Here is a 26133-nt window from a genome sequence, read left to right as displayed (position 1 = left end):
CTATGCTCCAACGTGTATATATATGTATATATATGAGAACTCAGGGGAGCATGGGCTTTCCTCCCATGACTACAGACACTGCTGCAGGGATCTTAGGAAAGTTGAACATTGTCCTGACAGGGGTGCCAACTAGACTGAGGGCCCCCAAACAGCTTGTGAGGAGCAGGCAAAGGTTGGGTGGGGGTGGGGGGTTGGTAGCCAAGGGGGGTTTGTGGGAGGCAGCTGCAGCTTGTGCAATAGGGCAGGAGTTCAGGGAGCACCCAGAGAGAGACTGGGAAAGGAGTCAGCGGATGCAGGCTTACTGCTCGTGTTCGGGTTTATCTTGGATTTTCTGGCACCTACTGTGAAACCAACAACAGGCAGAGAAGTCCAGGGCTAGAGGGGGGTGGGAGGAGCAACTCTTTCCCACGTGCTCAGTGTCCCGTGAACCCTACGGCTTCCCCCCCACCCCCAGCCCTCCTCCCCCTCCCCCCCCCCAAACCGTCTCCCCTCCTGCACAGTGCCCCTTTCTCGCTGGGGTGGTGGAGGAGACTCTTCACAAGGAAATAACTGGATGCCTCCCATTCCCCTTCTCAGCTCCATCCCCTCAGTTCCAAGCCATTGCTATTTTACAAAAAGATTCCAGATGAAGCAGTGTCCCAACTCAAGGGAGACAAAAGATCCTCTAATGGAAAAATTTCCTGCTAGGTATTGAAACATTTTTTTTTTTGGCTGGAGGAGCCAAAAATGTAACCTATTAACCTTTGACCTTTGTTTATTTGTGCAGAAAACACTGACAAGGCATGAGACCAAGGGACTTTGATCCTCAGCTCCTAAAGTCAACTCTGGCCCTTGTCTCCTTGTCTGCTGGCCCTGTAGGGTGTCTTTATTTATTTGGCTATGCTGGGTCTCGGTAGGGGCTGAGGGATTTTCGATCTTTGTTGCAGCATGTCATGGGAACTCTCAGTTGCAGCATGCGGGATCTAGTTCCCTGACCAGGGATTGAGCCCGGGCCCCCTGTATTGACAGCATGGACCACGAGGGAAGTCCCCGGGAAGGTGTCTTTAGATTAGGTAAGGAAGCTGGGAGTGGAGGCTGTGTTTCAGCCTGTACCTCTCAGAGAATGGAACTGGAAGGGCCAGAGGGAGGATGTGAGGTGAGTGCTCAACAAGCTTACTGCCGTGGGGCTGCAAGTGGAGAGGGGGGCCTCAGAGTCCAGAGTCACGACAGCTGCTGCACTGTCTGTGTCCTAGTTTCCAAGAAACACAGGAGCCATTCTCTCCTTCTTTGCTTTTTAATTGTGTTCTTTTAGCTTAGTACCAATCATGGAATTTAGAAATTCACAGAAAACCCTAAGAGACAAAGACATAACAGCATGGAAATGTAATAATAACAATAATGAAAAGCTATAACAAACGAGAGGCGAGCTATCTGGATCTTGAAGGAGACAATGGAGCCGCCACACTTTCGGTCTGTGATTCAAGGCTGAGTCTCCCCTCTGTCCCGCCACCTCTTCATAGAGGGCTCTGCAAGCCCATGACAGTGATTGCAGCAGGGAAAGGCAGAAGGACCCATTAAGGATGGCCCCTCACTCCATGGGGCCAGTGTTTACAGGCTGCTGTGTCCAATGCAATCTATTTACCAGCTAAGAGTGGGGGGTTATACAGTTGAAAGAGGGCAGATGTTCTGTAGCACTTTTCCCAGGAAACTCTCCACAGATCTGTAAAATTTAAAGAAACAAAAGAAGGACATCAATCATGAGCCTCACCCTGGGCAATCCCATTCCCACATCTGCTCCTTGCCCAAGGCGGGCTCTCCTAAACTGCATCCCTAGGTCTGGGTGTTCCACTGCCCCTTGAGAAATGGAGTATTTCCTGCCACATCAATAAGCAAGGATGTCACAGTCATCAGCAATTCCAGTCTTCCAGGGCACTCAAGAAGGAGAAGAATACCTGGCAGACATCAGGGGAAGCCACTGCCTACAGGGGGCCCTGAAGAACTCAAGATGTGAAAACACAGGATATGGGGCCCCAGATAACAGATGCATATGAAAGGGGTGATTTCAGTAAGCCCGGACTCTTGCATCTTCCCATACACAGAAACAATAAAATAAGAAAGACTAGAGACCTCTTCAAAATAATTAGAGATACCAAGGGAACATTTCATGCAAAGATGGGCACAATAAAGGACAGAAATGGTATGGACCTAACAGAAGCAGAAGATATTAAGAAAAGGTGGCAAGAATACATAGAAGAACTATACAAAAAAGATCTTAATGACCCAGATAACCACAGTGGTGTGATCACTCACCTAGAGCCAGACATCCTGGAGTCTGAAGTCAAACGGGCCTTAGGAAGCATCACTACAAACAAAGCTAGTGGAGGTGATGGAGTTCCAGTTGAGCTATTTCAAAGCCTAAAAAATGATGCTGTGAAAGTGCTGCACTCAATATGCCAACAAATTTGGAAAAAGCAGTGGCCATAGGACTGGAAAGGGTCAGTTTCATTCTGACCCCAAAGAAAGGCAATGCCAAAGAATGTTCAAACTACCACACAATTGCATTTATCTCACATGCTAGCAAAGTAATGCTCAAAATTCTCCAAGCAAGGCTTCAACAGTATGTGAACCAAGAACTTCCAGATGTTCAAGCTGGTTTTAGAAAAGGCAGAGGAACCAGAGATCAAATTGCCAACATCCGTTGGATCATAGAAAATGCAAGAGAATTCCAGAAAAACATCTACTTCTGCATTATTAATTACACCAAAGCCTTTGGTTGTGTGGATCACAACAAACTGTGGAAAATTCTTACAGAGATGGGAATACCAGACCACTTTACCTAACTCCAGAGAAACCTGTATGCAGGTCAAGAAGCCACAGTTAGAACCGGACATGGAACAACAGACTGGTTCCAAATAGGGAAAGGAGTATGTCAAGGCTGTATATTGTCACCCTGCTTATTTAACTTATATGCAGAGTACATCATGAGAAACGCTGGACTGGAAGAAGCACAGGCTGGAATCGAGATTGCCGGGAGAAATATCAGTAACCTCAGATATGCAGATGACACCACTCTTATGGCAGAAAGCTAAGAGAAACTAAAGAGCCTCTTGGTGGAAGTGAAAGAGGAGAGTGAAAAAGTTGGTTTAAAACTCGACATTCAAAAAATGAAGATTATGGTATCTGGTCCCATCACTTCATGGTAAATAGATGGGCAAACAATGGAAACAGTAAAAGACTTTATTTTCTTGGGTTCCAAAATCACTGCAGATGGTGACTGCAGTCATGAAATTAAAAGACGCTCGCTCCTTGGAAGAAAAACTATGACCAACTTAGACAGCATATTAAAAAGTAGAGACATTATTTTGCTAACAAAGATCAGCATCGTCAAAGCTATGGTTTTTCCAGTGGTCATGTATGGATGTGAGCATTGGACCATAAAGAAAGCTGAGCACCAAAGGATTGATGCTTTTGAACTGTGGTGTTGAAGAAGACTCTTGAGAGTCCCTTGGACTGCAAGGAGATCAAACCAGTTAATCCTAAAGGAAATCAGTCTTGAATATTCATTGGAAGGACTGATGCTGAAGCTCTAATACTTTGGCCACCTGCTGCAAAGAGCTGACTCATTAGAAAAGACCCTGATTCTGGGAAAGACTGAAGGCAGGAGGAGAAGGTGACAACAGAGGATGAGATGGTTGGATGGCATCACCAACACAATAGACATGAATTTGAGCAAGCTCCAGGAGATGGTGAAGGACAGGGATGCCTGGCATGCTGCAGTCCATGGGGTCGCAAAAGAGAAGGACACTACTGAGTGACTGAACAGCAACAACCACAATGCACAGAAAAGAGCTCAATTCCTTAACTTGGGATATCTGGTTTCTTTTAAAAATAATCTCTTGATGTTCGGGCTATTGCCCTTTGTTTTAAAACACATCTACATAATCTGGCTTCTTCCCTCACCTCCTCAGAGCAGTCCCCTCACGTTTACTTGAGATGCTGTCTCCTTGACTTGAAGTCCCCAAAATTCCCACTGGATAAAACATAACTCTCAACTTTTAGGTTGTAGCTATTTTTCAAGTCAACACCCTCTAGCAACAAACCTAGACACCTGAGTGCCCTGAGCCCACTGCCCCAGGAGCCAAGGTTGCGAGATGGGCAAGGTCCCCATGACATGTCCTGTCTGTGAAGGGAGAGGAGAGTGGGCAGTGCAGAGCCAGAGCTCCACAGAGCATCATGCTGACATAAAATCTTTGTTTCAGCTAACATCTCATGGTGTAGGCTCGTTGTTCCTGTGAGACGAGGATGAGCTCCAGCTTTTCTCTTTGTAGATACAGTGCTGCCTAACCTTGTGGACCGGGCTTCCCCGAGAGCTCAGTTGGTAAAGAATCCACCTGCAATGCAGGAGACCCCAGTTTGATCCCTGGGTTGGGAAGATCTGCTGGAGAAGGGATAGGCTACCCACTCCAGTATTCTTGGGCTTCCCTTGTGGCTCAGCTGGTAAAGAATCTTCCTGCAGTGCAGGAGACCTGGTTTGGGAAGATACCCTGGAAAAAGAAAAGGCTACCCACTCCAGTATTCTGGCGTGGAGAATTCCATGGACTATACAGTCCATGGGGTTGCAAAGAGTCAGACATGACTGAGTGACTTTCACAACCTCGTGGACCAGGAGACAGAGGGAACCTGATTTGGAAACTCCCCCTTGAAAACTCCCAGTTCTCTCTCTCTTGCTCCCCTCTCACTCTGTTTTTGTTGACTGAACTAGCTTGATATAGTTAATGACTCCCTCTTTGCCACTGACTTGCCCTTAAGAATCACATTACAAACATACAACAGATAAGCAAACAGTTGACCCCCAGGTAGGGCCAAAGTCTGAAGAGTCTGCTTGTGGAGCCTGCTGCCCCTTGCCCACCTGCCTTGCCCGTAACATCTCAGGCCACACTTCAACTGCCCCAAAGGGGCCGGAATGCTGGCAGTGGTTCGGAGTGAACGGAGGACACGCCTTACCTGCAGTTGCCCTTTTTTATCTGGGTATCTCATTTACTTGGGACTTCCTTCTCTTTCCCTGCTCCCTACCCTGGTCTTGGCAAGCCTTTTTAGTCTTCCCCCTTCATATTCCAAAGTGGGGGAAAAATTTAAAAACCAGAAAAACATTTGGCACAAAAGAAATTGCTTCTTGCTCTTCCATTCTGCTCATCTTACCAGTTTGGAAGATAAACTGAAGGCAGATTCCTGGGTGGGTGAACTACAGGATTCTAATTCCCACTCTTTGATTTTCCTTTAAACAGTACCATAAAGAATTCTCTTAGTTCTCTTTCTGACTCAGTCCTCCTCCATCAAACTCTTCTCTCCTCACACCCCTCCCCACTAACTCCCCAAATCTCACTGCTCCCCAGAAGAAATCGCACGAAGGAGGGATTGCTCACAGCCCCTTAGCCCAAGGCTCTCTCCAGCTGGCTCTCCCAGAATCCCCAGAACCTGCTACATTATGAACCTGTCTCCAACACTGGTGTGTACCTTCTCTGATGCTGTTCACCTTTGTTACTGACTCCCTCTTTGGAGTACTGAGTTCCAGAGTCTCAGGTTCACATCCCGCTTCCCTTTACAGATGCTAATTTTGTTTCTATCAAGCTTCTAATTCTATCAACCTTCTTATCAGGAGGAGAGCAGATGAACAAGTTGAGTCTTTTTTCAGATTCAAGATTTAAGGACATGCCCCTCCCCCAGCTTTTGCCTTTTGTAGGCAAAGAGCCCGAAGATCTGTACTTGGTCATCATGGTGTGAACTCCCCACCTCTGGTCATTTTGAAAGCTGCTGATAAATGGAACGTTGCCTGTCATATGAGTAAACAAAGGATGTCACAGTGTCAGAGACTGCAGCCCTCTAATGTGAGCCCTGAGGAAACTTGTGAAATCTTGTGATATCTAGCCCTAGATAGCTGAGGTGTATATCAAAGGAATGATTTCAGTGAGCCCATACTCTTGCATCTTCCCAGATGCTGAAAAGCCAGAAAAGTCGGAAAAGTGCTAAGTTCCTTAACTTGGGATATTTGGTTTTCTTCAGTTAGCAATCATCTTTTGAAGTTCAGACTACCTACCTCCCATTACAAAGTTTGTATATAACCTGGTCCTCGGAGCAGCTCTCTGTTACTTGAGATGCTGACTCCCAGATTGAAGTCTTAAAAATTTCCACCAAATAAAACATAACTCTCAACATTTAGGTTGTGAATATTTTTTTTTAAAACTCTCTGGCCTTTTACGCTCTCAGAATTCCATCTGTTATATAACACAGGGGGGCTCAACTAGGTTCTCTGTGGTGACCTAGATGGGTGGAATCGGGGTGGCGGGTGGGAGGGAGGTCTAAGAGGGAGGAGATATCTGAATACATAGAGCTGATTCATTTTGTTGTATAGCAGAAACAAGCATAACATTGTAAAGCAATTACATTCCCAATAAAAATACAAAAGAAGTGAAAAAAAAAAAAAAAAAACTGCATCTGTTGCCCAGAAGAAAAACTTTAAGCCACTAATACTCCAAAATTTCACTCACCACCTTTAGACGGGACGCCGGGCATACTTTCGGCGATAAAGCTCATCCACTCGCTCCAGGTACCAAGTGCCTGGGAAAAGGCTGTTTTTGTCACCAGGTGGTGAGAAGTTCACTGTGGAACGAGAAGGAAGGCAGTATTCACAAAGGGCTCTATGGGGCTGAGGAAGAGAAAATGGTAACACGGACATCTAGAGCTTCATGTGGCGCTCTCCTGGTTGTGCTGTAAGGGGTGGTGAGGTCTCCTTGTCTGCACCCAGCAGAGCTCTGGGATAGCAGAAGAACCAGAAGCAGCTGTTTTGTGGCTAGTACCTAAGACTTGTTGACTAGAAATTTTATTATAGGATATATCACTTTCCTACAGTAAACAGGAAATCCTCCATTGAAATCTTTTTTCGTGTCCTTCTACTGAAGCTACTGACCTTGAGGGGTACCTCAGAGCATCCTGTTTTCTAATAGACACTTCCTTCCTAGCCCGAAGTTTTCCAATTCTGATTCTCTGTAGTATTTCAAAGCTTTGTCCATTAACATTCATCTCAGAGGCCTTATTTTTATATTAATGTCTTCTTTTTTGGTCTAACCTGTCCCTGGTTCCAGATAAAAACTGACTAACTACTAAGTCTAGGTTTTTTTGGAACATTCTCAGTTCCATAACTTCAGTCTTCTTTTCAGTGCAAATCATGGGTCCCAAGTTTTGCTTAAAAAAATATGGTTACCCTGGTTTAAAAATCACCCTTTGGTTTCTCCAGTCTTAAATTTAGCTTCGGTTTACTTTTCCTTTGTTGCTTTTTGGCGGCAGTAGTTTGTTTTATATTTGGTAAGGAAAGGGGGCGATTGGAAGGAAACGGTAGAATTTGCCAATAACATCATTCATTAATTAATTCATTAATCTCTGGCAATCCTGCAAAGTTGGTATAGTTTTAGAAAGGAAGCAACACAGAAAAGTTCAATAATTTTCTCAAAAATAGAGGGCAAGTGTCATAGGTCAGTTTTGACTTGGATTTCTGGCTCCAAAGTCTGGGCATTTTCAACCATTGCTTAGATACTATCAATATTTTCAAAGACCATACATCTGGCTTCCATGGGACTTCATTATCCAGTATGTATCCTGTTTTGGGTGGCTATCTATGTTTTGTATTGGGAAGCCACATGCTGCCTCCTACCTCTTCCCAAGTCTGCCTTCTGCTTCCCCAGTTTGTCCCCCTTTGCACCAAACAAACCTTTTTCCCAATCATATATCATAGAAATCATCACTCTCACTTGCTATATTCTAGACTTCTGATGAATTCCTGCCACTCAGCTACTGGCATAGAAGCTGAGAAAAATTGCCCTCTCCTCCTCTCCTTCCACCTTTCTTTTCTTACTCTTGTGGTAGTATTCTTCTCTCTGGTTCATTATTTCTGTGAACTCCTCAGGAGACACACGCTTCCGGGAGGCAAGACGTTTCTGCAGGTCTGATGCACTGGTTACCAGCTTCTCCAGCGGAGAGCCTGGAAAGCAAAAGCAAGACCCATAAACTTACATCATTGTCATCACTGCTACCAATCACGAGTCCAAAATAGAGTCAGCTCTGTGGAAGCTGCTGCTCCAAGGAAAAGTGCTCAGTGTATGCCTTAGAATGTCAAGAAATGATCAAGATCATCAAACACAGCGTTAGCAAAAACTAAGGCAGACCTTCATTTAGCCAAGGTGTATCCCATTTAGTGCTTTGATGTACGCCCTTTATTACATCCGTCATAAAATAATCAGCACACGTTTACTGGATATCTCAAACCCATCAACTTTTCTTTAATCAGTTGTAATCAAACCATGACCACCTCTTGCCTAGACTATTTGTTGAAACTAACTAACTGGTTTCCCCATATACACCTCTGTTCCTCAACAATCTAGTCTCTAATCAGTAGCCAGGGAAGTGCTTTGAATACATAAAATAGACAAACTCATTCTATTGCTTAAATCCCTTCAGGGCTTTCCTTTGTTCTTAGTCACAACATAATTCTGTCAAGATGGGAGCGTTAGTAGTGGTGAAGCAGAAAATGGTTTCTTTTACCAGACGAAAACTGGCCAGAGGTGCCTGATCAAAAGACTAGACTCACCTGGAGAAGCATCCTGAGACACCCGGAAAGAAAAGAAACTTGCTGCCAAACCAGAGCCATAAGAGAAGGCACCAATCCTGGAGCCAGCCAAGTCTTGGGCAGAGTGACTACAAGGAGAGAAATCAAAGCCCAGGAAAACACATCAGCATTATATTCTGCTCTGCAAATAAACCACCAGCTAGTCAATCTCTTGCAACTAGAAATGGGCTCTGGACACTCTACACAAAGAGGGAGTTTTGGAAAATCCTGGGAGTAGGCCCAAAAGGATGAAAACTTGCCAAGAGGAGAACAGCTAAAATCCAAGATACAGAAGTCACAGTGAGCACAACAGAATTTCTGGGATATAAAAGGAACTTCTCCCTATCCATGAAGACTAGACGAATTCAGTGAACTCTGAAGTTACCTCCAAGTGGGGATCAGACCACTGGATTCGCCTCAAGCCTTCCATGTTGATTGGCAATGCTTCAGGGGATGTAAATTTTTAAATTATCTCCAAGTTAGTAAAAATCTGAACAAGTCCAATCATACTTGTATATATTTTGTCTTATGTTATATACATGTACTATAAGTATTTTCTTATAAACTCCACAAAATTGAATATCTATAAAAATAAAAACTAACACTGGGGCACCTGCCAAGCTTTTACTGTTTTAATTGCTTTTGATATTTAACATTCATCAAAATTTTAGACCGTAGGTATTGTTATTATACAAGTTTTATAGTTGGGAAAAATGAGGACCATAATAGTCATTTTTCCAAGGTCAAAGTTCGTAAGTGGTAAAGAAATTTGAACATAAATTGTGGATTCAAAAGCTAGACTTTCTTAATCACAATGCTTTACTGAGTACAGACATTTTAAACGGATGAGATAAAAATATGCATAAAAGTTCTCCTATTTTCTTGATGTATCCAAATAGATCTTGCACATCTGCTGGCATGATACATGCATTTCAGTTTGGAAAAAGTGTTAGTCATGTCCACCAGGCTCCTCTGTCCATGGCGTTCTCCAGGCAAAAATACTGGAGTGAGTAGACATCCCCTTCTCCAGGGGAATCTTCCCTACCCAAGGATCACACCTAGGTCTCCTGCATTGCAGGCAGATTCTTTACCTTTTGAGCCACCAGGGAACCACTGTTTAATACTGATGGTCAATCTACCTACACATACACCTTTGAAATACATTTCTTTCATCTTCCTTCCTTCCTTCTTTCCTTTTTGAAAAAATTCTGTACGAGAAAAGGAATGAAACTCGGTTGACCCTTCAGACCAGAGGCCAGAGTAAGAGGAGGTAGGGACAGACGCAGTACTCACTGGGCCAGAAGTGAGGCCAGGCATCCATATAGGGATGAGGTGTACATATTCCCGTTGTACGTGGAGAGGTAGAGGGAGTTCTTGGTTTTCTTATTGAACATGTCCAGAGAGGCTTTTAGAAATGCTTTATCTACATCCTTATTGGTGTAGGTGTCTTCCAGCTTTAGCCCCCTGTGAGGCAGTCAAAGGAACAGGCCATATGAGAAGCCACATGAAGGAAGAAGGCAGCGAGCAGAGAGTATAATAGCTACTGGAGAGAAGACTTTGGAACACATGCTTTTATTATAGAATGTTTGGAAATACAGAAAATATAGAGGAAGTGTCACTAATAGTCTTACCGCTCAGAGAGAGAGCATCAGTCATAGTTTTCTTACGGAATCCACTCCAACTTTTATAGTTTATTGAAAAATAAAAACATGCTATACATTCTGTTTAGCATGCTTTCTTAACTAATTTTCTCTATAACATGAAATCATCTCCTATAGCATTATTTTTAAAGACTGCCAAATAGACCATGATAGGATGTAGCCCTCTTTAAACAAACTCCCCATTTTCTATCCTCATTAGCTGAAGCAGTGAATAGCTACATGTTTTTTTTTTTTTTTCATGAAACAAACACTTTTTTTCCATTAAAATCTTTTTTATACAATTTTAAAAAGTTATTGTCCATCTACAGTTATTACAAAATGTTGGCTATATTCCCCATGTTGTACAATACATCCTATAAAACATGTAGCCTGTTTTATACCATTGTATATCTGTTGGCGTGTACCACTGATATCTGTCTGTGCTCACTCAGTCGTGTCCGATTCTTTGTGACCCCATGGACTGTAGCCCGCCAGGCTCCTCTGTCCCTGGGGATTCTCCAGGCAAGAACACTGGAATGGGCTGCCATGCCCTCCTCCAGGGGATCTTCCTGACCCAGGGATGGAACCTGCGTCTCTGGTGTCTCCTGCATTTCAGGCAGATTCTTTACTGCTGAACCACCAGGAAAGCCCAATATCTGTCTAATGGAGTAGTAGTCCACTGTATATCTAAACCACATCTTCTTCCACTGTCCATCTATTGATGGACACTTAGGTTGCTTCCACATCTTGGTCATTGTCAATAATACTGATCTGAACATCAGAGTACAGGTGTCTTTTCAAATTAATGGTTTTTTTTGTTTGTTTGTTTTTTCCAAATGTATACCCAGGGGTGAAATTGCTGGGTCATGTGGTAGGTTTTTGGGTTTTTTTTTTTCCGCTTTTTTGAGAAATAACTACATGTTCTTTTAAACAGGTGAAATTACTGAGCCAAAAGTTATGCACATCTTTAAGGCTTTTGATTCATGTTTCCTTATTACTCCCCCAAATCAGTCCACTATTGCTCATTTTCTCATAGCCTTAAGTCTGGGTATTCAAAAATTTTAAAGGCTATGTAAAGAAAATATTAGGCTTCCGTCCTAGCTCAGTTGGTAAAGAATCTGCCTGAAATGCAAGAGACCTGGGTTCAATCCCTGGGTTGGAAAAATCCCGTGGAGGAGGGTACAGCAACCCACTCCAGTAGTCTTGCCTGGAGAATACCCAGAGACAGAGGTGCGTGGTGGGCTACAGCCCATGGGGTTGCAAAGAGTCAGACAGGACTGAGTGACTAAGCACACACATAAAGAAAACATTAACTTGTTTATATACATTACTAATGGGCATACACATTTAAAAATATGCATATGTGCATTTCTTCCCTGAGGAAATTTCTTGTCCATATCTTCTATTTAGTGGGTTTATCTTATTACTGATGAAACTTTCATATATTAAAAATATTAGCCTATTATTTTTGGTATATGTTAAAATTTTTTCCATGGGGCAAGTCTTAGAAGTAGTGTTTGTGCTAACTTTGCTGTTTTGGTTAGTTAATAGCAGGGTTAGCGGTAGTAGTTAGAAATTGGGACAGATGTTGGTAGAAAACTCTAAAACTTGAAATGAAAAGATACCAAGAAGAAAGGGAAAGATTCCCTTCCCAATGAGATCTCTTTGTGTCAAAGTTTCTTTTTTTCTAAATGCCTTGGAGTATTGCATCAATAAACAGCATTTTCCCTGTTTTATTGACATTCAAGAAAGGGGAGTATGTTGGACTATCCCTTTTTCATAGATGAGGGGGTGGAGGCAACAAGTTAGACATTCTTTAAGGCAATGGCAAGTGAGAATGAGACCAGACCTTCCCCAAGTTGCCATCCTGCACTGTGATTATTTGCTTCTAGGTGTTCCCGTACAGACTGTGAGATCCTCTAGGCAGGGAGCATGGAGTCACACCCACTTTTATGTCCCTAGAGTTTCATATGATGCCTGACACACAGTTGACATTCATAACATGTTTATTGCCCAAATGAATTAGGCACACTCCCTTTCCCTTTTTCTTATTCTCTGAAACTTCCTAAAGTCACCTGATTGACAGCTGCCAGCAGGGTCCCTCTGCTCCCTGAGATACAAGGTGAGGTCCTTATGTAGACAATAACCCAGTAACCCACACGAGGACTTGATGTCATTTCTACTTTGTTAGAGGATTGTTGTTTTTACCCCACAGGAGTGGCTAGTCGTCCAGATTCAAGGCATGAGGAAGCCCCTTCCTTCTCACCCCTCCTGAGCCTCTAGGCTCCTCCTGAAGAGGACTCACCTGAAGGCCTCCAGCCCCTTGTAGATGCCAGGCTGTGAGTCACCACTGGCCAACAGGAAGTCATTGAACATCAGGCGGGCCAGGGATTTCTGGACTAACTTGCAGAAAGGCGTGTGAAAAATCACATACTGCAAATCATCGAGAGTGAAAGGCCGATCGATGCCAGCTGGAAGAAGAAGTGTGAAAGCAAGGATGCAGTGTGACCCTTTCCGAGATCTACCTGTTCTAAGGCCTCCCAGAGAACGAGCTCCTCCCGACAGTGAACACACAGCTTGTTCATTTTACAAGCATTTTACTAAGCGCTTTCTCAGGTGGTGCTAGTGGTAAAGAACCTGCCTGCTAACACAGAGATGTAAGAGATGTGGGTTCAGTCCCTGGGTCGGGAAGATTCCCCTGGAGGAGGGCACAGCAACCCACTCCAATATTCTTGCCTGGAGAATTCCCATGGACAGAGGAACCTGGCAGGCTACAGTTCATAGGGTTGCAAAGATTTGGACAGGAATGAAGTGACTTTGCATGCACACTACTCATGAAAAAGGAAAAGAAATAAATATTTTCTTCCTTTCTGCCATTGCCAACTTCTGTGACAGATAATTCCTCAAATCAACCTCATGTTGTATTATTTTCTCTATCTTCCAGAGGAGAAAACAGGGTCTCCAAAATACGAAGCTAAGTTACATGTCTGAGGTCACTCAGCTTGAAAACAGTTGATTTTGGCTTTAGGTTCCAGTGTCTCTGACTCTACACTCCAGACCCTCTTTCACTCCAAAGAGAAGAGTAATGCGCCCTCTGCCCTTAGGAAGTTTACAGTTTGGTGCTGAGATTCAAAGCAGCATTGATCAAATTCCATATGAGAATGAGGAGTAAAATTAAAATATCATGAGTTCAGAGGGTGCCAGAGCAATTGTTGTTGTTTAATTGCTAAGTTGTGTCCAACTCTTTGGGACCCCATGGACTGTAGCCTGCCAGGCTCCTCTGTCCATGGGATTTCCCAGGCCAGAATACTGGAGTGGGTTGCCATTTCCTTTTCCAGGGAATCTTCCCGACCACGGGTTAAGTCTCCTGCATTGCAGGTGGACTTTTCACCATTTGAGCTACCAATTAGCCAGTAGCAATTTTACAATGGGTGAGCAGAGGCTGAGAGGTCTAAGTTGACTCCTTTCTCATGGGGGCAAACTGCATCCCACCCAGTGCAGTGGAAAGGGCCAAGATGCTTTAGGCCACCCCTAGAGCGTCTGTGCTCTGATGCTTCAGGACATGCCTTTTCCCACGCTGAAATCTGCCCTTTTCAGACACCCAGCTAGGCATAGCCAAACAGATAAGAGCCTTTTTATTTTTTTTTAAGGTAGGTAAGTTTCTCTGTATTTTTAAAATAAGATTTATTTCTTATCTGATTATGAAATCAGCACATATTTTTTAGCAGAAAACTTCAGAAACCAAAGGTGAAAATAAAATTAACTTGCAAAGCTACCATGCAGAGAAGGAAAATTACTGATAACACTTAAGTATATTGAAATATAGGTAAGAGTTTTCTACATCAATCAGACTTTAAAAGGTGGCAAACTATAAATTGAGGCAAATCACTCCTGACTTCAACAGAAATGAATTCTATCATCCACAAGACATGGTCACTCTGACTCACACACTACCTCCCCAGGTGGTTGACACCTACAGGCTTCAGGTAGGTTAGGGTTGTTTACTTTCTTTCACTCAGTACAAGTTAAAGGCAATTTCATACTTGACTTTGGATGACTTCCAAAGGGACTTCAGCCTAGACCCAGGGAAGCATGTAAGAAGAAGATGTGAAATAATTCTCCTGAGATCATTTGCAGAGGTGAAATGAGTCCTTGTCTTAAGAGTTTAGGACACACTCTCAGCCTCATGTAAGGAGAGTCCGTGACTTCAGCCCTCTGAGCCCCATACCTTGCTTCCACTGTTTCTCGATCTTTTGACGGTAGAATGCGTAGCATTTGTCCAGGGCCCGTAAGTAGCACTGGATGGAGAGCTTCCCATCCACCAGTGGGTACTCTGAAGTCACATCTGGTTTGTAGAAGTCGTACACGTTCTCCATGTGGGTTCCTCTAAGCCCTGGTGAGGCACACAGAGGGATTCAGAAACTGCACAGTGAAACCCACATTGAGCAGAGAGGGTGGGAGACCCATGTACAAGCAGCCCCCTGGTCTTTATCTGTCTCATGCCCAAGCCCAAAGCCCACTGATTACCCCTCAGGTGTTCAAAGGGAGTTAATTAGATGAATGCCTTTTTATAAGTGAGATGTATATTTCTATTTCCACACCTATATGGGCTTAAAGAAATCTGGAACAGACTCCAAAAGTCTCGAAGAACAGCTCTTACTTTATATCCAATTATTTCCTTTCATTTTCAATGGTCAGTTTAGCTCCCAAAGGGTCCTTGTCAGCAGCACAAATGCCATTCAGTCCAAACCCCATTATCCTGATGTGTGACGGTGTAGATGAAGCCACCTTGCTGATCCTTCTCTTCCCTTTCTCCCTGCGCTCTGCTCCCCAGTCTAGTCTTTTGAAGGCAAGCGGTTTCATCCTCAAGTCCATCCTTCAGCCCTGAATATGCCAGTTTAGAATTAAGAGCTACGCATTTGGCCATGCCATGCAGTCCCCTCGTATCGCGTTTATTGCACCGTTTACTACAAACCTCTCTCGAGGACCAGAGGGGCCTCGGGCCCAACCAGCATGGCCACAGCTCCAGCCCCGCCTGTGGGGCGAGCGTTACCACTGGGGTAGACTGCAATGTCCCCACAGACCACCAGTGCATAGCGACCTGTAAAGAGAAAAAAATTATTATTATTACTGCCAAATCTCCAGTAAAGTGAAAGCCTCCTCTATGCCAGGCACAATCTTAGGTACTGGCAATAGATCACTGAACCAAAATAAAAATTCCTGCCCCCATGAAACTTACACTCTAGTGAAGTGTAAATGACATTGCTTTAGAAATGCAATGTCAAAACTCTGTGTTCTCTGACTCAGGCTATAAAAATTCCTCATTTATTAAAAAAAAAATTCATAAATTAGCACTTTTGAAAATAATTAGGTTTGTACTCTTTGTAGTGCTATAGTGGAAATTCTTTCCAAATCACAGAAGGCCAAAGGATGGGAAGGAAACTAATATTTGAAATTCTAGACACCAGTTATCCTCAAACCATCCTTTAAACAATCCATTGAGTCAGGTAATGTCAACATTTGTAGAGGAGGACATTGCCTTCCAGAGAATTCAGGTAATTTGTCTAAGGTCACCTATTTAGTGAATATGGAATTTTGTATTCAAACTCAGTTCTGACTGGATCCTAAACAGGGTGCTTTGAAAAATCTAGTACCACTTTCTTTGTGAAAAGAATTAATGTTCAGTAACCACATTTAATGTAGATGATCTATGAAGCTACTTCTATAATAGGCAGATGATTATTCAATAAATAATTGTTGTCTTGAATATTATTTGTTACTTCTTCATCTAGTACTGCTTGCTCCCAAACGTGGGTATGTGGAAAGACATGGCAGAACTTTTGGTATTCTACCTAACCTGTCGGAACAGTTATCTCCTCTTTATAGACAAAGGAATTGGGACCCAGAGAACTTAAGTCACTTGCCTAAAGTCACACAACTAATAGATGATGGGATAAGGATTTAATCAGAATTCCAACCCAAATTCACTGAAACCCAAGAATTTTCTGGTAAGATTGTTTAACCACTCCAACAAAACAGTATTTTTTCTCCCTAATTTTATATATATGAATATAAAAATAATATATAGAAGTATAAGATAAATATATAATAAATAAACATAACATATATAAGCAAAATTTATATGTTATATAAAGTTTGGAAACTATAGAAGAGTATTTATTAATACAAGCCATTAAGGAAGAGATCAGTAAATTTGATTACTTAAAAATGAAAACCTTCTATCAGAAATACAAAAGACAAACTGGGGATGTATTTATAATACTTAAAGCCAACAAAAAATTATTTTCCTTCATAGATAAATGTCTCATCAGAAAGATATATAATAGGAAAATGGTCGATAAAAATCATAAAAATATCAAAATTCTCTTATAATAACAAAGGAAAATCAATGATACTATACTTTACTTATTAAACTGACAAAGATTAGAAAGTTTGAAGTTAGAAAGTACATTCCAACAATATGTTAGTACATTTTGAAGAGCAATTTGGCACATTCTATCAAACTTTTTAATTAAATGATCCTGCAATTCCACTTCTAGGAATCTATTCTTACAACATATATTTATGAGCATGCAAAGCTACTGTCTTAAATATTAACACTTTTTATAATAATTGCAAAAAATATACAACAATCTAAATATCCATCTATATGGGACTGAGGTTTGGTGTACCCATCCAATAGAATTTATAACGTCTTTTAAAAGAATGAGTAGACCCTATATGTATCTAGAGATATCTATAGACTAACCTCTAAGACATAGTAAATATGAGGAATAACGTGCAATATTAAAAAATGAATATATAAGTATATGCTTACAGGGATATACATAGAAAATTTCTGAAAGAATCCATGGAAACTGTGAGGATTAAATTCTGGGAATTGGTAATGGGGTGTCAAAAGGAATTTTTTCTTTACTTTGAACCTTTTTGTCTATCTATGTACACACACACATATATACATATACACTGTAGGTTTCATTTACCTTCATAATAAAAGGCAAGGAAAATTAGGTCTCTCAGGCAGTACAAGCCAGTACCACTCTTTCCTTCCCCCATACCCTGCTGTCTCTCTGGAGTGGTTCAAAACTTCTTGGTGAGCTCCAGATCCACCTCCTTCCTTCTAAAGGTCCTAGGTGGATGGTTGGCCAGTTCAGAAGCAGAAATCACATCTACACTGGCCTTGTCTGGTCTTGGAGGTTGCCATTAGGCTCAAACTTAAATATGCTTTTTGTGAAAGTACAGACTAACAATTCACTTCATAATGTTTGTTTAATATTTTTCCCAAGAAGACAACACATTAAAGAAGGATGCATTCGCAGCCCTCTCCTGTGGAATACCCAACCATTCAGCAGAATCTACTCATTTGAAATGACATGCTTAAAGCTGATAATGCCCCCAAATATAGGCTCTGATTCATCACTAAAAGCTGGCAAGTGTCCCTTGTCTTTAATTTGTACTCTGTAACTAAAGGCTTGGTTTGACAGATTGGTGGTGTTGGTAATAGGGGCTGCTGGAGAGGTAATAATACAAATACCAAGCAAGAGCACTGTAAGGACAGATTTGAGGATGTAGAGTCTGGAACATCACAAATCAATGGAACTATTAATGGTGAGGCCATGCAGGGCAATTGGAAAAACACTGAACGGGTGTATGGAATTGTACTGCCTTGCTGCCTGAACAGAGAAAAGCCCTTAAACTCTTCTTGGCCTCTATGAGGAGTACTGGATTAGATAATCTCTAAGATCCCCACCAACGTCAAGGTTTCATAATTAATTTTTAAATTAATGCTTATTATGGTTTCTAAAGTTTTATGTTCTAATTTCCAACTTAGTAAATGGAGGGCCTTGTCTGTTTAGGAACTGTTTTGTCACATCTCCATTGATACCATGTTTAGTCCTATCAGCCCTGGAAAGCAGGTAGGCAAATAAAAACTCCTAGTCTCTCAGAGGTTAAGGGACTTGTCATTAGTTATTGATAAAGTTAGAGAATTAGGTTTCTAATTCTTCTAGGAACCAGGCAAGGGAGAGAGAGTAGAAATACCCTGTGTCGTAGTCTGTCCTGTGATTCTTTGGGTCTATTTTTATCAGGGTGCTTTCTCCTTAATGCCTACACTTGTTTAAACCTTTTAACATCACCAATCTCTTTGTCCCTTAGAGACTTAAGAGAAACCTTAGAGAAACAGGAACACTGAAGTGGGAAATACACTGAATTTGGTTTGGTTTCCGGCTCCCGCCACACACGACATGTAAATTATTAGATTCTCCATTTTTTTCATCCATAAAACAGGTCTGACATCCACTCCCTAGGGTGTGAGGAGGACTCAGTGAATAGCTATGTGAACACGCTCCCTGAATAACTGTACGAAACCATCCAAGTCTGAGGGGTTGCTGTCCCTGTGGTCGTTGGATGATCACAACAGCTGTGTGTGTAATGTGTCCTTTCTTCCGTGGATGAGCCTACCCGGGGAACGGAGAAGCAAAACCGAGGCTTCAGCATCTACCCCAGCTCCCTTCTTACACAAGGCCTCTGGCAGCACATACCATCCCAGGAGCTGGATTCCATCCAGTTGGCAGCATTGAAGAGGGAGGCAGTGCCACCGTAGCAGGCATTGGTGGTATCGATGCCCTCAATGTCAGTGTTGCCTGAGTCCTGGAAGAGCTCCATGAGCACTGTTTTGACAGCCTTGGACTTATCGATGATGGTCTCAGTGCCCACTTCCAGGCGGCCCACGGAGTCCCAGGGGAGCTGCGTGCGCTCCATCAGCTGTTGCACCACCGTCAGGCAGAGGGAGTTGACGTCCTCCTGGACCGAGCAGAAGCCCATCTGGGTCTGGCCCAAGCCCACGGTGTACCTCCCTGCCTCCACCTTGTTAAACTTCTCCAGCTCTGTCTGGTCCACGTACTGGGCTGGAAAGTAGACCTCCATGGCAAGAATACCCACATCTTTGGGCCAAGTATCTGTTTTGGCCAAGGGGACAGCCGGAACTGTAGAAAAACTGTAACAGAGAAAACAATCAAAATTCCGTTAGTGGTCCCTAGCTAGTTTCCTTAAAAGACAATACAGCAATCATTTCATTCATTTTTGAAAATATATTTTGAAGATATCAGATAGATACAAATTTAGGATTGTTCTATTTTTATCAATGAATACAAATTTAAAATCACTGTATTTTTCTGTTTAATTTACCCTTTTATCTTTGGTAATGGTCCGTTTGGTATTTTTATGGCTAAATACATGTGGAACAAGCAAAGGCTGTGGGAATATAGAAGGCTGAGAGGGAAATTCTATTTTTTCTTTTTAATTTTTGCCTGTACCCTGTGGCATGTGGGACCTTAGTGCCCCGACCAGGAATCAAACTCATGCCCTCTGCCTTGGAAGGCAGAGTCTTAACCACTGAATCTCCAAGGATGTTCCAAGGGCAATTCTAAATGGAAGGAGAGAAAAAGTGGAGAAGGGTCAGTAAAGAGGGAAGAGATAAACTTTCTTTCCTGGACCCACCACCTCTTTTCTTTTTTTAATTAATTAATTATTTATTTATTTCATTTATTTTTATTAGTTGGAGGCTAATTACAATATCGTAGTGGTTTTTGCCATACATTGACATGAATTAGCCATGGATTTACATGTGTTCCCCATCCTGAACCCCTCTCCCACCTCCCTCCCCATCCCATCCCTCTGGGTCACCACAGTGCACCAGCCCCAAGCACTTGTCTCATGCATCCAACCTGGACTGGCGATCTGTTTCACCCTTGATAATATACATGTTTCAATGCTGTTCTCTCGAAATAGCCCACCCTCGCCTTCTCCCACAGAGTCCAAAAGTCTGTTCTGTACATCTGTGTCTCTTTTTCTGTTTTGCATATAGGGTTATCATTACCATCTTTCTAAATTCCATATATACGTGTTAGTATACTGTATTGGTGTTTTTCTTTCTGGCTTACTTCACTCTGTATAATGGGCTCCAGTTTTATCCATAAATGAATTCTTTTTAATGGCTGAGTAATATTCCATTGTGTATATGTACCATAGCTTTCTTATCCATTCATCTGCTGATGGGCATCTAGGTTGCTTCCATGTCCTGGCTATTATAAACAGTGCTGTGATGAACACTTGGATGCACGTGTCTCTTTCAGATCTGGTTTCCTCGGTGTGTATGCCCAGGAGTGGGATTGCTGGGTCATATGGCAGTTCTATTTCCAGTTTTTTAAGGAATCTCCACACTGTTCTCCATAGCAGCTGTACTAGTTTGCATTCCCACCAACATTGTAAGAGGGTTCCCTTTTCTCCACACCCTCTCCAGCATTTATTGCTTGTAGACCTTTGGGTAGCAGCCATTCTGACTGGCGTGTAACGGTATCTAATTGTGGCTTTGATTTGCATTTCTCTGATAATGAGTGATGTTGAGCATCTTTTCATGTGTTTGTTAGCCATCTGTATGTCTTCTTTGGAGAAATGTCTGTTTAGTTCTTTGGCCCACTTTTTGATTGGGTCATTTATTTTTCTGGAATTGAGCTGCAGGAGTTGCTTGTATATTTTTGAGATTAATCCTTTGTCTGTTTCTTCATTTGCTATTATTTCCTCCCATTCTGAAGGCTATCTTTTCACCTTGTTTATAGTTTCCTTTGTTGTGCAAAAGCTTTTACGTTTCATTAGGTCCCATTTGTTTATTTTTGCTTTTATTTCCAATATTCTTGGAGGCCACCACCTCTTTTCAATCCGGATTCCTAATCCCCCTGGAGATCTGGAATTTCTCTTTCTAGCTAGCAGTAAAGAACTCACCAAGCACATCTTCCATTTGTTCCATATAAAAGTACCTGAAAGCCAGTTACTTTAGAAATGTTTTTAATTTTCCAGATGTTGAAAGCAAGGCAAACATTGGTGAAGTGTTATGCCCAGGGTAACTTCTTAGTTTCTCATGTGTTAGAAATATTCTGCCCTGGGGCTTCCCCTGTGGCTCAGTGGGTAAGAATTCACCTGCCAATGCAGGGAACATGGGTTCGGTCCTTGCTCCGGGAGTATCCTTCACGCTGCCCAGCAACTAAGCCAGTGAACTACAACTACTGAGCTTGTGCTCTAGAGCCCAGGAATGGAAATTACTGAGCCCACAGGCTGCGACTATTGAAGCTCTAGTGCCCTAGAGCATGTGCACCACAAGAGAGACCACCGCAATCAGAACCTGCTCAACACAGCGAATAGACCCCGCTCACAACTAAAGAAAACCTGAGAGCAGCAACGAAGACTCAGTGCAGCCAATAAATGCATAAATCTTTTTTTTTTAAAGAAATACTCTGTCCTTTCAGTCCTGAGTGCTGCCAGATTCCTTTGACTTGCATCTGGCTACAGAATTCCTGATGGTGGAAGTGATAAGATGGCTCTGCAGGCTTATCAATTTAGCTCTTTGCAGCAGAAATTGTAGTTCAGATGGAATGTATCCACCCATCATCCTTAGGACTCAGGACTTCTCTTAACGCCAGTTTTTCTATAACAGAGGTAATTTTGAAGGACTGCTTGGAGGCAAAATGTGGATCATGTGATCACAAGATAGTGAGTCTAAGTGGTAAATGTTTATTCCTATTGCACAAGGGAGGATCCAAGTTTAGTTCTCTGCCTTATTTATTTGGTGCCACTCAAATAAGTGGAATCTGTACTCTCAAACGTTTGTGGAAGAGCCCCCAGTACTAGGAACTAATAGCTAGCCAGATCTCAGTCCAGTGCTTGAATGGGCTTGCCCTCATCCTCACTCTCTCTCCAGAGAAGGCAATGGCACCCCACTCCAGTACCCTTGCCTGGAAAATCCCATGGATGGAGGAGCCTGGTAGGCTGCAGTCCATGGGGTCGTGAAGAGTCAGACACGACTAAGCGACTTCACTTTCACTTTTCACTTTCATGCACTGGAGAAGGAAATGGCAACCCACTCCAGTGTTCTTGCCTGGAGAATCCCAGGGACGGGGGAGCCTGGTGAGCTGCTGTCTATGGGGTCACACAGAGTCGGGCACGACTGACGTGACTTAGTAGCAGCAGCAGCATTCTCTCTCTGTCTTCTCTAAGCTCACTCCATTCCTCTCCCCAGTGAGAAATCTCAAGTATCAAGGAAAGGTTCCAAGAATAAATTTCTTGGTAACTTTTGTAACTGTCTTTGTAGGAGGTTATTACTTGGAAATGGATTCCAGAGCCTTGAAGAAAAGATGTAGACATTTCCAGAAACATAAGACTACAGGATTTAAGAGTATCCATCTAATTGTGTACTTTCTCTAAATGATAATACATATATATATGCATTAATATACAATATTTGTTGTTCTTTTTCTGATTTAATTCACTCTGTATAACAGGTCCATTCACATCTCTACAAATGACCTTAATTCACTCCTTTTAGTTGCTGAGTAAAGACCCTGATGCTGGGAAAGATTGAGGGCAGGAAGAGAAGGGGATGACAGAGGATGAGATGATTGGATGGCATCACTGACTCAGTGGACATGAGCTGGGTAGGCTCTGGGAGTTGGTGATGGACAGGGAGGCCTGGCATGCTGCAGTTCATGGGGTCGCAAAGAGTCGGACACAACTGAGCAACTGAACTGAACTGAACTGAATATTTGTAGAGAACGGACTTGTGGACACAGCTGAGGGTCGGGGGAGGGAAGGCTGAGACGCACTGGGAGATTAGGAATGACATTCACTACCATGTGTATAATAGCTAGCTAGTGGGAATGTGCCGTTTAGCACAGGAGCTCAGCTCTGCGCTCTGTGATGACCTAGAGGGGTGGGAAGGAGCGGGGTGAGAAGGAGGCTCAAGAGAGAGGGGATATATGAATACATACAGCTGATTCACTGCATTGTACAGCAGAAACGTACTCAACATTGTAAAGCAATTATACTCCAATAACAAAGAATACTATAAAGACCCAAACATAGAGAACAAATGTATGGATACCAAGGAGGAAAGGAGGCATGGGGTGAGCTGGGAGATTGGGATTGACATCACTGAAACCATGCATAAAATAGATGACTAACAAGAACCTACTGTATACCACGGGAAACTCTACTCAGTACTCTGTGGTGACATAAATCAGAAGGAAATCCAAAAAAGAAGGTATACAAGTATACGTATAGCCAATTCACTTTTCTCTACAGCAAAAACCAACACAACATAACAACTATACTCCAATACAAATTTTTTTTTAAATAAATAAGTTAATTACAAAGCAAATAATAGCTTTGGTTAGTTTAAAACTGGTTTTGTTCTGGTGTTGCTTGGTTCAAGAACATGCATCAGACTTTTATTTCTTTATTCCCTCTCGCCTCTTTTGTGTTTCAAAATTAGTTATTACATGCTAGGCACAGTGCCCTGGAGGGCTGTGGGGGTGAAGGGATTGGGAAGAAAGGAGCTCAAGGTTTTTGGGAGCCAGTGAGAGGAATGAGAGGAGCACATACATACTATGTAACCCAACAGAGAGTCAGAATGTGCTAAAGGTCACAAAAAAGCCCACAGGAGTTCAAAGGAAGCAGAGATCTGTGTGGGGGAGGACCAGGAATGGTTTCATGGAAGGGACTAGATTTGAAGTCAACCTTGATGCATGAGTGGAGTTTCTGCTGATGAAGAGTTTGGCAGGGGCGGCTACAGAGACACTGCTATAGCAGGTGGTGATTGAACAGGTAAGGATACCTGGAGCAGAGAGCGAAGGGGAGTAGGGGGATGACACATGAGGAAAGCAGGTGGGGAACCGTGAAGTGGAGGGCACAGTTCCCCCTTAATTTTAAAGGTGGTGAAGCACACAGGGCGGGAGCAGTCCTTCTGGTAGATTTAGAGCTGATGCAGGGTGGGTTAGAGGGAACAGATGCACAGAGACAAGGAGAGTCATAAGGAGAACTCTTAATACCCACCAGGCCGTGGAAAACGGGATGAACCGTGCGGACACTAAAAAGGAAATGTGAACCCTGATTCCAAGTGTTTGAACCCAGGACGTCAGAAGTGGGACAGGCTGGTGAGGACTGAGGTCTGAATCCTGGTGGGAAGCCAATGATTGCTTATTGAAACAGGCAAATATACGTCAATCCCTTCCTCACAAACACAAAACCAGGTTAAATTCTGGGACATTCGGCCTGTATGCAGAGGGTGGAGGAGAGTGTGGAGGAAGGTGGGGAGTCATGAAGAAAATAAAAAGGCTAGGGAGTGTCACCCGACACATCCACACACCCAGGTTCCCTTGGTACCTGGCGAGGGAAGACCCTGGACCAAAGTTGTTTTTCTAAACATTCATGGAGGGCTTCTCATGTGGAACTAGTGGTAAAGAGTCTACCTGCCAATGTAAGAGATGTAAGAGACACAGGTTCGATCCCTGGGTTGGGAAGATCCTCTGGAGGAGGGCTTGGCAACCTACTGCAGTTTTCTTGCCTGGAGAATCCCATGGACAGAGGAGCTTGGTGGGCTTTAGTCCACAGGGTCATAAAGAGTCAGACATGACTGAAGCTACTTAGCACGCACACTCGGGAACTGCCCTGGTGGTCCAGTGGTTAAGAATCTGCCTCCCAATTCAGGGGACACATGTGGTCCAGGAGGATTCCACATGCCATGGAGCAAATAAGCCCATGTGCCACAACTACTGAACCTATGTGCTGCGACTACTGAAGCCTGTGCACCTAAAGCCCATGCTCCACTAGAAGAGAAGCCACTGCAATGAAAAGCCCGCATACTGCAACTAAAGTAGGCTCCGCTCACCACAACTGGAGAAAGCCCACACCCAGCAATGAAGACCCAGTGCAGTCAAAAAGAAAAAGACCCAATGCAGCAATAAATAAATGAATAAATAAATATTAAAAACCTATCCAAGGAACTTGATGTAGAGATGGGAGGTAAGAAAAGGCTAGTCCTAAAGTACAGTGGATAGTTTAGGGACCCTAGGCTGCTAGTGGTTGCTGCGTTACATCAATGCTGGGAGACTGCTAATACTTGGGCCAAACTGGGAGAATGTTTACAAAGGAAAGGAGTGTGTGTGTGCTTCTGTGCACAAGCACTTTGCACACACACAGGCAAACGCTTATCTTTTACACTCATGTTCCCCTTTCCCGAAATCAGAGAGCGGAGAGACGCCTCCTTATCCTCAGTCCATCCTGAATCTGGCTGCAGTGACTTGCAGCAGCTGGTTTTACTAACACTGCAGTTGAAACAGCATCCTGAAGGTCTCAGCAGGGCTTGGGTGAAAGGTGAAAACAGTGCTGGGGGGCCCTGATACTGATATTTCTACTGCTTTGTGACTCTAGGGGAGTAAAATGTGTCTTGCTGACATCAGCAGGGGCAGAGGTTTGATATCCCGGAATTCTGTAAACATACCCGGGCTGTCTGTTTAGAGATGAGGTAACTGAGACCTTGAGAGGTTAACTTGGGGTTACCTAAGGCTGTGCCCGAGACTTGTCAACTTTTGACTGGGATTCTAATGAGCCCTCATGCCTCTCTTTTACTGGTTCCTCGCTGCTTCTCAAAGAGTAACCCGTGCAGTCCTGGGGACCAGCGAGACTCACCTGGGGTGGGCTGCTGGGAGAAGGCGGGCAGGCAAGAGGGAAGCTTCCTGCATCACTCTCTTCACTTGCAACACCTGCCTCACTGGAGTCAACAGCCGCTGCATTTTTGGAGGAGTGAGCAGAAAGCCAGCGATTCACAGTCCTTGGGGGAGATGCCCAGTGGTGTTGGTTCGGGCTTTATAGATCCCGGAGACTCCTGCCTCCGGAAGCCCTGCCCCTGCTTATCGAGGCTCTGTGGCTTCTAGAACTGGGTAAAAGGTCTCATTTAGAATATGGGCGAGTCAAAGAAAAACATCATCTCTCCAACATGTACATAGCTGC

At 43.2% G+C, this 26133-nt stretch overlaps 1 protein-coding gene across 1 annotated transcript; it reads right to left on the bottom strand.

Moving 5' to 3' along the window:
* Positions 1 to 1257: 1257 nt before the first annotated feature.
* HMGCS2 (3-hydroxy-3-methylglutaryl-CoA synthase 2) lies at positions 1258 to 25981 on the bottom strand. Its single transcript, XM_043459421.1, has 10 exons — positions 25813 to 25981; positions 18837 to 19291; positions 15251 to 15376; positions 14504 to 14668; positions 12581 to 12746; positions 9929 to 10099; positions 8618 to 8724; positions 7886 to 8011; positions 6525 to 6636; positions 1258 to 1699 (listed from the first exon to the last, which is right to left on the bottom strand). Exons 1-9 carry the CDS (start codon positions 25914 to 25916, stop codon positions 6530 to 6532), a joined length of 1527 nt encoding a protein of 508 aa, XP_043315356.1. The 5' UTR covers positions 25917 to 25981; the 3' UTR covers positions 1258 to 1699; positions 6525 to 6529.
* Between the last annotated feature and the right edge of the window lie 152 nt (positions 25982 to 26133).

Source organism: Cervus canadensis, chromosome 2 (genome assembly GCF_019320065.1).
Source record: "Cervus canadensis isolate Bull #8, Minnesota chromosome 2, ASM1932006v1, whole genome shotgun sequence".
NCBI classification, from domain to species: Eukaryota; Metazoa; Chordata; class Mammalia; order Artiodactyla; family Cervidae; genus Cervus; species Cervus canadensis.
Note: the sequence above shows the minus strand (reverse complement) of the source record. Positions and strands in the feature narration are given on the sequence as shown.

Coding starts and splice junctions, on each gene's coding strand:
- HMGCS2 (XM_043459421.1), bottom strand. CDS start 25,916: ATGCAGCGGCTGTTGACTCCAGTGAGGCAGGTGTTGCAAGTGAAGAGA. Junction 15,377..18,836: donor GGAATCCAGCTCCTGGGATG/GTATGTGCTGCC, acceptor TTCTCTTTACAG/GTCGCTATGCACTGGTGGTC. Junction 6,637..7,885: donor AGAAGAATACTACCACAAGA/GTAAGAAAAGAA, acceptor CTCGTTCCACAG/TGAACTTCTCACCACCTGGT.